Genomic DNA, 13,125 nt, shown 5'->3' with positions numbered 1-13,125 from the left:
GGAGCGGCAGTGACCAGACCCGGAGCAGCTGGTTGGGGAACGAACCAGAGCAACAGAGGCCAGGCCCGGAGCAGCCAGGCCCGAAACAGCTCACTTCTCACCTGTACCTGCCCACGGCTGCCTCTCAGACATGGCTGGAAACTTTTGCAGGAACTTGAGGGTCTGCTGAATCAAGTGATGAAGGCTTAGATCTGGATGTGTTGAGTTAGTATAGCGCTGGGGTGTTGATCTGTGAGTGCCTTGGGTGGGGCCTGGATGAGGCTGGTTGACCTATTTGAAAATGTCTTTTGTGTGAAGTGTATCATTGGGCATGTGGAGGTATTATTGATATGAGAAAAGGCTAAGTAACAGATTTACTATCTGAAAAGGGATTTACTATCGGGGAAAGGGAGGGAGGAAGAGACTGAACATAAACTGTGCACCTATGGATGAGGACAATGGGGGATGGGGAGGGGGCAAAGGGTGGGGTGGGAACCTGGTGGAGGGGGGAGGAAATGAGGAACCTTTGTAATGATATGAACAATAAAGATTGATTTAAAAAAAAAAATAAAAAAAATAAAAATAAAATAAAATAAAAAAAAAATAAAAAAAAAAAAATAAAAAAATAAACCGAGAAAGGACCAGGAGATAACCCTTCTCATAACTCTTAAAACAGTACAGAGGAATCTGTGGAAATTGCTAAAATCACATCTAGCACATGGGTATTTGAAAGCCACTTATTACAATATGAATAAGTCCTTTGCATTTAAAGAATAGAAACAGGAAACCAGATGGACACTCAGAGTGTCTGTGTCTGTTGATACAGCATCAAGCAAAGAGAAACACACGGCCAGACACTGACGCAGACAGTTTGGTTTGCACTCTCAACAGCTCCCAGCCACAGCTGGCTGCACTTGCAAGCAAGTCTTTTTTTCTCTGACCCAGCTGTGCAGAGCCTGGGACATTAAATTGCAAAAGATGCCCACAGTAATTAGGCTAAGTTATCCTGGCTTTTTCAGAAATCTTAAGAAAGAACACATTTTGTCTTTGTCCTCCAAAATCTCTCCCAGTACTTACTTGCCCACTCCCTTTTCAATACCCAGTCACTCCTATTGCTTACTTGGGATATTTTCTAGACTGAATGAAGGGCAGAATCTCGGAGTCTTGACTAGATGGAGGAAGTAGTAAATCTCGAAATCGTTCTGTAAAAAGAAAAATGAACACCAGGATGTAAAAAAAGTCATTAAAATAATTTCAAAATAGAGTTATTTCCTCTACTTTCACATTTGTTAACTATTTGACTGTGCATCCTATATTAGAAGCTTACTCACTGTTCTCTATACTACTAAATTATATCTATTTCACTTTAATGACCAAATGTCTTTTTATGATTAAGATATCACAACTGTGAATATAAAAATATCAAGTATTTGCTAGTATTGACCAATAAAACCTTATCATTGAAAGATTAGATGAAATATATGTAACCAATAAATATACCAAGAGATGCACAATCTCATTAGTAACCTGTGAAATGCAAATCAAAATCACACACCATTAGATAGCATTCACGTTCCATGGCATGCAATTGATAGCAATTACTCTCACAAGATCAGGTGTTAAAAATGTGAATCAATGTGAGCTTTCTATGTTTCAGGTGGTCCTGCAAGTTGGCCCAGTAGCTTTGGGAAAACAATTTGGCCTTATCTTTTAAGTTAAGGGTTTAACCCTTGCATACACTATGAGCCAATATTTCCATTCCCAGATATGTACTCTAAAGAAACCTTCAGATATGTCTCAGGCAGCAAGTAAAAAATGTTCATAGCAGCACTGTTCACGACTGCACAATATAAACAACTGATCTGCCCATTGATAGGAGAACAGACAATTTGTGGTATACTCACATAATGGATATTAATTGAAATAAAACTGAACGAAATCAGTTACAAATAAAAACATAGTGAATCACATTAGTATGATGTTGAGTGGAAACTAGCAGCAGAATACATATATAGAAGAATATCATTATTTTGTTGAATTAAATAAATAACAACTAAGCAATGTATTGTTCCGGTATGTTATATATGAAAAAACACACAAACAAACCAATGATAAAAGGAATGATATACACAACTCAGGATAATAGCTACCTTTTAGGCGGAGTAAGGGAATTAGTTAAAAAAGCAAAGGTATAGCTATTAAAATTTCACACATATTAACTGTAGCATCAAAAATGAGTGAATGAATGAGTGAATAAAAGCTAGGAACTGTCCCATGATGATATTAGCCCATGAACCAAGAATTTGATTAATAAAATTATATCCTTATACAGTTGGTAATGAAGGGAGGAAAGAGGAGTTGAAGAGAGGGAGGAAGAGAAAAAGGCAGTGAGGGAGGGAGGAAGAGAGAGAAGTGAGATAAGGAGGAAGGGAATGAAAAAGAAAATAAAAAAGAAAGAGAAGGCAAAGCGAAGAAAGGAAGAATCCCCAGTCCTACCTTAGATGTAGTTAGACTATACAGTTATCTGCACTGTGTAATCTATCACTCTAATACGGATCCCATGCATCTAGCACTAGAGCTATTCCATAACTCTAGAGGCATCCCTAATGGGAGGCTCCCCTGATCCCGGCATTCTTCCTGTCCTCCTACCATATCTGGAATAGATGTCCCTACTCTACTCCTAGTATATGCAGTGCTTACACTCTTACAGAATTTATCGCACTACATATTTATTGTTATATGGTAGATACATATTCTAGTATCTATGGCACAATGTCACCAGAATATGGAACATTATCTGGTGCATTCACATTAAGGTGCTAGATAAGTGTTAGCTGAAAGAATATTTACAATTACCACTTTTTGCTGCATGCAGAAAACTGTTAAAAGGAATAATATTAATCACAGCTTTAGAAGAGCCCAAAGGCTATCAACCATGAGAAGCAATGGGGCCTGTATTTCAGCTGTGACAATCACAACATCAGGCTGAGACAGAGCGTAACGCTGAACTCCAGGCTTCAGTCAATCTGTCCCTAACTGAAGGTGAGCAATTTCCACAAAATACTGAAAATCTACACTTGAGGATATTTGCCATTTCCCAGTTACCGAATAGTTAGATGTTACACATTTGTGAGCATCATGGCTACAAAGTATGGCTGAGAAACAGGATGTGGATCTTTATTAAAACATGCTGAATCCAATATTTAGCTGACTTCTACTGTTCTTTGTGTTTTTGCCACTCTGACAGTTGTTATAAAACACTTAGGGAAGAACTAAAAAAAAAAATCTAACACAGGTGGCTTTACTCCCGAGTTCACATGAAAATACAATTTATTTTTTCTCTTTTAAAAAGTATACTTACTTTTTGAGTTCATATTTTTTTAAATTAAGTTACATTATTGACTGATATATTGTCATTTTTAATGAAGAGAATTAAAATTCATTTCAATGAAATATCTAGTAATTCTGATGATACTTACTTCTCAGTCTCCTTTCCAATGTATGTAGCTTTTCATTAAATGAGTTATTTTTAGTGTTTCTCCTTCTCCTTGTTCCCTTCCATTTATCCCCTTTTTAAAAAGAGTCTTCTAAAGTAAAGCCCATGACCCAGCACCAAACATGATGAATTTTATAAAGAACTGTTAAATCAAACAGCTATATTGAATATATCTTTTGTTGTAAATAATAAACATGAATTAAAATGTTACTGTGTGATTCCCAAACTAATTTTAATGCAAAGAAAAATCAGAAAACTTAATGAAAACAACTATAATATTAAATAGCTATAGGTTATTCCCTATTTATATAATCGCAAAATACATTTGAAAGAAAATCTCTGAAGATAACATTTCAATGATAGGACTAAAATAAAACAAGACAAACAAACAACTCCCCCCACATACACAGAGAGCAAAAGTGGCAAATAAGAGGTCATTTACAAAGCTACCCAAATTATGAAATCTATAATTATTCCTACATTTGAAACATCCTTTAATCTGAATATCATAAATGCAAGGAATACCAAGAGAAAATGAAGATCCTTGAGTAGCTATCATGATTGTCAAAAAATGTTTATATATATGAACAGAAAAGTTTATATATAAACTTTATATATATATATATATATATATATATATATATATATATATATATATATATATATATAATGCTTATATATATATAAACAGTATCTTAAAATTATGTCCTTTTATCTATTTTTTAAATTTAATTTATTGGGGTGATGTTGGTTAATAAAATTATGTTTCAAGTGTATATTTCTATGATGTATGAACTATATACATTGCACTGTATGCACCCACCCAAAGTCAAATCATCTTCCATCACCATATATTCGGCTCCCTTTATTTACTCTTTACCATCCGCTACCTCCTTCTCTCTAGTAACCACCACACTGTTGTCTGTGTCTATGAATTTCAGTTTTATATCCCACATATGAGTGAAATCATATGTTTCTTAGCTTTTTTTGACTAATTTATTTTGCTTAGCATAATATTCTCAAGGTCCATTATTGTTGTCTCAAATGGCAATATTTTTTTTTAAATATAATTGTATTGATTTCAGAGAGGAAGGGAGAAAGAGAGAAACATCAATGATGAGAGAGAATCATTGATTGGATTTCAGAGAGGAATGGGGGGAGAGAGAGAGAGAGAGAGAGAGAGAGAGAGAGAGAGAGAGAGAGAGAGAGAGAAACATCAATGATGAGAGAGAATCATTGATTGGCTACCTCCTACATGCCCCCTACTGAGGATTAAGCTCGCAACCAGGGCATTTGCCCTTGAGTGGAATGGAATCCAGGACCTTTCAGTCTGCAGGCCGACACTCTATCCATTGAGCCAAGTTGGCTAAGGCTCAAATGGCAGTCTTTCTTTTTCTTTCTTTCTTTCTTTCTTTCTTTCTTTCTTTCTTTCTTTCTTTCTTTCTTTCTTTCTTTCTTTCTTCCTTCCTTCCTTCCTTCCTTCCTTCCTTCCTTCCTTCCTTCCTTCCTTCCTTCCTTCCTTCCTTCCTCTCTCTCTCTCTCTCTCTCTCGCTCTCTCTCTCTCTCTCTCTCTCTCTCCCTTTCTCTCCCTTTCTTTCTTTCTTTCTTTCTTTCTTTCTTTCTTTCTTTCTTTCTTTCTTTCTTTCTTTCTTTCTTTCTTTCTTCCTTTCTTTCTTTCTTTTTTTTCTTCTAAATCCTCACCAGAGGATATTTCCCCACAGATTTTTAGAGAGAGGAAGAGAGAGGGAAGTACAGAGAGAAATGTCGATGTGAGAGAAACACATCAATTAGTTGTTTCCTGCATGTGCCCCAACCAGGGCCCTGGTCTGGGAGGAGCCTGCAACCAAGGATGGAACTCAGACCCTTCAGTCTGCAGGCCGAAGTTCTGTCCACTGAGCCAAATGGCTAGGGCTCAAATGGCAGTATTTCATCTTTTCTTATGACTGAGTATTATCCCATTGTATATATACCACATCTTTATCCAATACTCTACTGAAGAACATTTTGTTGTCTCCATGTTTTGGCCATTGTAAACAATGCTGCAATGAATATAGGGGTGCATATATTTTTGTGAATAAATGTTTTCAAATTTTTCTACCTGAAAGTGATGTTCTTTTAAAAATTTATATTTTTATTATATTAATAAATTCTTAAATGTGGAGACTTAACTCTATCTCATATCTCATAAAGACAGAATGGCTTATTTGTTCATGAGAATAAAAATAAATGATTAAAATTATTCTTAGAAAGATCCAAATGAAAATTGTTCATAATTCTTACATTAGTCCTTCTGTAGTTTCCCAGATTATGCCTATCATCTATTTAATTAGTATCCTGTTCTTTATTGGTTCATAGGAATAAAAGCCAAATAAATTGATGTTTCATTTGTTAAATAGCAAAACTTTAAAAATAATACTGTTCTCTTAAGCAAAAATTCAACCAGAGGATTTGCTTTCTTGGTAAATCCAAAATCTATTCCTTAAGAAAATGGTAGTTTTCCCAATACTAGGGCTAGGTCCATTCACAGAGCTTCTTAAAACAATGCCATTAAAGCCTCTGAATGAAGGAGAGGATTTTCTACATATGATATTCTGATGAGCCAATTAATGATGTGATGAATGTCTGAACATGATTTCCTAACAGTAGGAGATATATCTTAATGAACACAAGCTTTTGTAGACTTTTACCCACTCTTCCTTTCTTCCATTGAATCAACAAAACGATTCTGAGGCTACCAGAACTGGTTAACATATTGCACACAATTACATGAATTTTGGTTCCCTGAACAATCAATTGTGAGACATTATACTTAATTATTTAAAAACAAAGGCAAGGAACATAAAATACTCTCCAATTTTAATCCAACTGTTTTGCACATTTACAGTGACAAGTTCTTTATTTTCCCCTTTGTGAAAAATGCCCAGCTATAATCCTCCTCAATATTCAGAATGTAGCAAATGAGATAAGGATTTGCATAACATGACAAAAAGGTATGCAAATATATTCCTGGGCTGAGAATAAAATAAAATCTTCTTGCTACCACTATAAAAAAGAAATAAAGAAAAAGTTAAATACAGGATCTACACTAAGATTAAGATACACATTCACCGTACCTTTGCAACGCTCATCAGCCAATCAAAAGTGAGTGTGCAAATTAACCCAACAAAGATGATGGGTTAATTTGCATACACTGGTGCCTAACAGCTGAGGTAGGGATGCTTGTGTCATCACCATGGCAACAACACAGGTATTCCACACCCCTCCAGCCACCTGGGGCCTCTGGGCAGCATGGGAAGGTGGAAAGGCAGCTCCAGACGTGAAGGCCCATTTTTGCATGAATCTTTGTGTATCAGGCCTCTAGTTAAATTATAATTTACAAGGTCATCCTCCTATTTGAATTATAAGGACCTTATGGTCAGTCAGTCAACACCAAAGATCTCTACACATCAATCCATTCTGATCACTGCTTTAGCCATGCTGCCCACTATGGTAACCACACCCATTTCAACTCTATCTCTTAAGTGCTTCCTCTTAGCCTCTGCCTATTAGAAACCTCATCTTCTCCACTGCATTCAAGAAGCCTGCTTTAGTGATGGCCTCTTTCATTTGTCATTCTCAGCCCACAGTCAGCCACCATGGAGCTTTTCCAGAGTTCCATAATGTCTGTCATTAATATATTTCTCAAAGCTGCAGTGAAAGAATTCTTCATGAGAATTTAGCTAAGGAGTTGACAAGCTGTCATAAAATTCTCTCCAGCATTCCAGTCTCTCTAGGATGTTAGATAACTTCATCTACAATGACCTAAGAATTCTATTAGCATATGCACCAAAGAGTCGAGAGTGAATATGTCTAAGGATTTCAGAAGAAAAGAAAAAGGGACGCTGAAATCTATCCACTGGAAGATTTGCCTCAGTGGATAGAGCCTGCGTACTGAAGGGTCCCAGGTTCATTTCTGGTCAAGGGCACATGCCCAAGTTGTGGGCTTGATCCCCAATAGGGGTGTGCAGGAGGCAGCCAATAAATTATTTACTCTCGTCATTGATGTTTCTATCTTTCTCTCTTTGAAACCAATAAAAATATAATTTAAAAGAAGAAAAAAGGCATTAACTTTTGTTTTATTGATAACTTGTTTGTATTTTGTATAACGCTTATTTAAGAGTAAGAAATTCTTAAAAGGTAAATGTGTATAGCCCAGCTGGTGTGGCTCAGTGGCTGAATGTAGACCTATGAACTAAGAGGTCATGGTTTGATTCCCAGTCAGGGCACATGTCCCAGCTTGCAGGCTCCATCCCCAGTAGGGGGCATGCAGGAGGCAGGTGATTAATGGTTCTCTTTCATCATTGATGTTTCTTTCTCCCTTCCTCTCTGAAATCAATAAAAAATATTTTTTTAAAAAAAGATAGATGTGTATAATATATTATCACAAACATAAAAGTATCTTCAGTGGTACTTGTGACTCACAGTCTCTACATAATGGCTGTCTGCTCCTCTACTGATGCAAGAAACACACACACACACACACATACTAAAAGAGAAGGTACAAATTAATTTTCTTCATAACATTTAGAAAATACTATTTAAATATATCAACAGAATATGCACATCTAAAATTTATTTTTTCATAAAATATTTTTCATCAATTTAGGTCCTTAATATGCTAAAAGTCCAGGAAAGAACACATATGTGTTATCAAAAGATACATACACTAAAAATAAATAAGTTCTATGTGCATACTCCAAGAACCCAAAAGAACAGAACAAGCAACTTTGCTTGGATACACTGGTAATTAAAAATAAAAGAATCAGCAAAGCTTTATTTTTTAAAAATGAAAGGAACTAAAAAAGAAGTCCTGATACATAGTGCTAGACAAAGTGAATAATTTTGCTAACATTTTTGCTGCTTTCCATATATTAATATCTATGGCAGAGAATTTGAAATTAGTAGTAAGACTAGAATTTTGAGCAGAAGGAAATGTTATTGATTAAACCATCCTTCATTTATCCACTCTCAACAAACTTTTAAGAACTTATTCTTTGCTACACCCTTATTCTCAAGGGCAGCCCTGTTTACAAGGAAATGTCAGCACAACAAAAGAATAGGAGTGCCATTACAGCTACTTATAAAAGAATTTAGAATGTAATTACAAAATTACTTTAAAAGGGAATGAAAAGCTATTCTAGGGATTCAAAGAAATTAATGGTTTGTCAAAATGTGGTGTATTCTTTTCCCTAGGAAAAGAAATATGCACACTAATCTTAGAAAACCAAATCACTTCAAAAAATAAAAAGCAAAAGAATTAAAGAGCAGACTTGGTGAAGAACATCTAAACCAACTAGAAAAACATAGAGTATACATTTTCCTTTTCTGAGAACTTTAAATCAAGTGAATGTTCTTTATCACCATGGTAACTCAGTATTGAATAACAATAGTTGCTATTTAAAATACTTTCAAAGCAACCTTAAAGGTATTCAAATTAATACTATTTTAGATAAATCAAAAAATCTAGTTGCAAAATAATAACATTTCCTCCTAAAGACATAGATAAACCTTCTATTGATAAAATTCAAATGAAAATTGACTGCAATTCTAGGGGGGAAAAATCAGCTCTGGTTATAAAAAAAACTATCTTCTCCATAAATATTGAGGTCAATGTTAAAGAAATATAAAATACAGAATGTCATACATGTCTTACACAAGAAAAAGGAAAGAAAAAAAAACAAGACTGCGCTTTGCAACTCAAGATAAGAACCTGTTGTGCATAATTAATACATAACCAGAGCTAATTAATGAATGAGAACCTTAATAGGAGACAGAAACATAAACTTAAAAACCTGTAGTTGGCACATATCCTCCACCATATTCCCTGTGAAGTTTGCTCAATTTTACCAAAATTAATCTATTATCATTCCTACTGTATGTGGAATTAAAGGATCCAAATTCTAGAATTTATTTCTCTGAAAAGCATTATACAGTTTCACATCAGCAATGAGCTGAGAAAGGAGAAAACAGCTACTTCAATGAAATATATTTTAGGTGAAGAAACTAAAAGCCAGATAAGCTGGCTGACTGGCTGAAGGTCATACAAAACCTCATAGTCCAGTGTAATTTTCACTGCATCATATTGTCTCATTCGGTACTCTTTTTTTCACTCCTCCTCCCTCCCTTAAATTTCTTTTTGCCTAAGGATTACATAACAGGAAAACACAGCAGGGTCAAATACAATCTGTATGCCTCCACAATTGGTACTGTTAACATTGTAAGGTCTGAAGGTAGGCATGCAGTAACACACAAAGGAAATTTATTTAATGGATCTTTTTAATTTCAGAGGAAGCACAGCGATAAAAGTCCATTTCTTTAATACTCATTATTCTGGCTCCTACTTGTTAAACATCCTATTTTTTTTAAAAATCAAAAGCAGCTTTTGAAAGAACCCCAGACTTCTTGGCCTCTGAATACATCAGTGAATCAATGTCTATTGCTTGCTTTCTTATAAAATATAAATTCTCTTCTGTTGCCACTGAGGCTAAACTACAACAAAAATTGATGGGGGGCAGGTAGGGAAAAGAACAGAGGTTCAAGGAAAGTAAAAGCAAAGAACAAAGGTATTTTTGGATAGATACATTATGGCTACTAAGCTTTCCACAATCCACCTCTTAAGGAAAATATTATATTTTCATTTGTCACAGCAAATGCACATTTTTAACAATGTAGGCATTCAACAAAAGGAACACTTCAAAGTGATCCAGGCTCAGCTTGATGCTAATTCAATTCCTGCTTTCTACATAAACCCTGAATACCTGCTGCGTGCACATATTCAAATAGAAATAGGCAATTTTATCCAAGATCCAAAGAAACTGGAGGTTTTCTTTTCAGTTTTTATAAAGTTCTAACCAAAAACACTGGGCAAACACAATCAACAGCATATGATGTGTGGTCCTTTGAAACTTAGCAAAACCAACCATGAGCCCAAACCTACAAAATGGCGGATTAGGGGAAAGCAAACATATGAACTCACTTCCTTTGTTAGATTGTTTCATTGAACAAAATTGGGTTTTCTTGGACCCTTCTCGTGGTTTTTTTTTTTTTTTTTTTACTTAGGCATTCCCAACGCCAAGGACTGCTGTCCTTCCTTTAGCCTACACCTGTCCAAGACTTAAGGGCCAGCTCAGATTCCAATTCCTTAAAGAGGCCTTCTTAGTCTATGCCTACCAATAATAATCAGTTTCATTTTTTAAATTCAGCATAGTAAGGTTAGGTACTGGAACAGAGATTCCTTATAATATATTTATATATATATATATATATATATATATATATATATATATATATATGCTTTTATTGACTTCAGAGAGGAAGGGAGAGAGATAGAAACATCAATAATGAGAGAAAATCATTGATTGGCTGCCTCCTGCATACCCCACACTGGGGATTGAGCCCACAACCAGGCATATGCCCTTGAAAGGAATCGAACCCGGGATCCTTCAGTCCACAAGCCAACACTCTATTCACTGAGCCAAATCAGCGAGGACTGGAACAGAGATTCTTTATCTCCTGTAGAATATAGAATAAAGTCTAATTTATTCATTTTGATGCTCAACATTCTTTTTAAAGAAATGACTCCATGTTTCTGTGGCCTATCTCCCAACACTTCAGTGTGAATTCTAAGCTCAGTTGCATTAACATCGGGTTGTTTCCTAATGATATCATGCCTTTTATTGCAATCAGTGTTCTTTCCTCCTACAGCAAGCACCCTGACCTGCCTAGAAAGCTCCTTCTTTAACCTGTTTTCCAGCGCAAGCAAGTGAACCTTACCATGCTTATATAAATTTTAGAATTTCCTAGGACAGAATACGTTCTTTTCTCCTAAAGAACCCTAATTATATATCCTGGAGAGTAAAATGTCAACATTTTGTATCCACACCAGTAATGGATATCACCAACAAAGTAAATCTGTTAATTGAAAGGTGAACTATAGTATACAATTATTCTAATTAACATTTATTTCAATACTAGTATGATTTACTCTGTTCAAATAGTGTATGCATTTCTTTTCTCAGCTTATTTCCTTTTGAATTGAAGTAACTTTATATATTGAAGATATTAATGGGCAATTTCTATATATGTTTCTGTTCAATTCGTTTTTTATTTCTAACATAATTTTAAAATATTTATATAGTTAAATGTACTTAACATTTCCATGAGAATTCTTCCAAGGAAAAATGGTCTTTTACTTCTAGAGATTGGCGATTATTTACAGACCAGAGGCCCAATGAAGGAAATTCATGCCAGATTAGGCCTTCCTTCCTCCAGCTGCCAGCACCAGCTTCCCTCTGGCACCCGAGACATGGGATTCCCTCCAGCCTCTGGCAGGCACCTGGGACCCAGGCTTCCCTGGCAGCCCTGGCTTCATCTGGAAGGTCGTCTGGAAGGATGTCTGGTCTAATTAGCATATTATGCTTTTATTATTATAAATTAACTTTTAAACTTAAAATACTCAACCTACTTGGAAGTAATTTGTCATTTAAAGATTTAATTTTTTAATTGTTAAGTACCAATTGTTTATTTATAAACTAACTAAAGGCCCGGTGCACAAAATTTGTGCATTCCAGAGGGTCCTTCAGCCTGGCCTGAGCCCTCTCACAGTTCAGGAGCCCGCAGGGGATGTCCAACTAAGCCAGCAGTGGGACATCCTTAGTCCTGCCATGGAGGCAGGAGAGGCTTCTGCTGTACTTGCCAGCTATGAGCGGAGCTTCTGGGGAACCACATTGACCACCAGGGGGCAGATCCTGTGTTGAGTGTCTGCCCCTAGGTGGTCAGTGCACATCATAGCAACTGGTTGTTCTGCTGTTTGGTCAATTTGCATATTAGTCTTTTATATATATAGGATAGTTCATATTGATTTATGGAGATTATTTTATCATATGATATGTATTTCCATGTTTTAAAGGTCTATTTCTAGGCTATTTTCCTTTGTTAACATATTCCTTGCTCTAGTACAGTGGTCAGCAAACTCATTAGTCAACAGAGCCAAATATCAACAATACAATGATTAAAATTTCTTTTGAGAGCCAATTTTTTAAACTTTAACTTCTCCTAACACCACTTCTCCAAAACAGACTCCTCCAGGCCGTGGTATTTTGTGGAAGAGCCTCACTCAAGGGGCCAAAGAGCCGCATGTGGCTCACGAGCCGCAGTTTGCCAACCATGGCTCTAATATCATAGTATTTATACTATATGCACTTTATAGGAGGCAGTATAGTACATTAGCACCTACTTTTGCATGAGATGAGCCTGAGTTCAAACCCCAGTTCATTCACTTAATAGCTTCATGTTCCTTGGCACATTATTTAGCCTTGTAAATTCTTAGCTTGCTTGTAAATTTTATTTCATTTTACCGTATATTTTAATAGGGCCAGTCCTATCTTATTATTCAAGATATTCTAGATTTTCTTGTTATTTTTAATTATTTTCTTATGTGTGTTTTTTTTTTCAAAGAAACATTAATAATATATTTTTATTTTGAGTTTTTATTTTGATTGAAATTGTATTAAGCCCATTATTTATTTTGGGAAGAATTAACAGTTTCACCACATTCAGCTTTATATCTAGAAACATAACATATCATTCTAAACTATACAATTTGTGTTTTT

General features: G+C 35.4%; 1 protein-coding gene across 2 annotated transcripts in view; it reads right to left on the bottom strand.

Annotated features, from left to right (window-relative positions):
• NOX4 (NADPH oxidase 4) overlaps positions 1-13,125 on the bottom strand; it is a 150,790-nt gene that overhangs the window by 47,060 nt on the left and 90,605 nt on the right. For both annotated transcript variants that reach the window (XM_084894647.1, XM_084894648.1), the window contains exon 13: positions 1,100-1,181. In XM_084894647.1, coding sequence (XP_084750773.1) covers positions 1,100-1,181 — 82 coding nt within the window. The remainder of the gene's footprint in view (positions 1-1,099; positions 1,182-13,125) is intronic.

Source organism: Pipistrellus hanaki (genome assembly GCF_964339955.1).
Source record: "Pipistrellus hanaki genome assembly, chromosome: 9".
NCBI lineage: Eukaryota > Metazoa > Chordata > Mammalia > Chiroptera > Vespertilionidae > Pipistrellus > Pipistrellus hanaki.
Note: the sequence above shows the minus strand (reverse complement) of the source record. Positions and strands in the feature narration are given on the sequence as shown.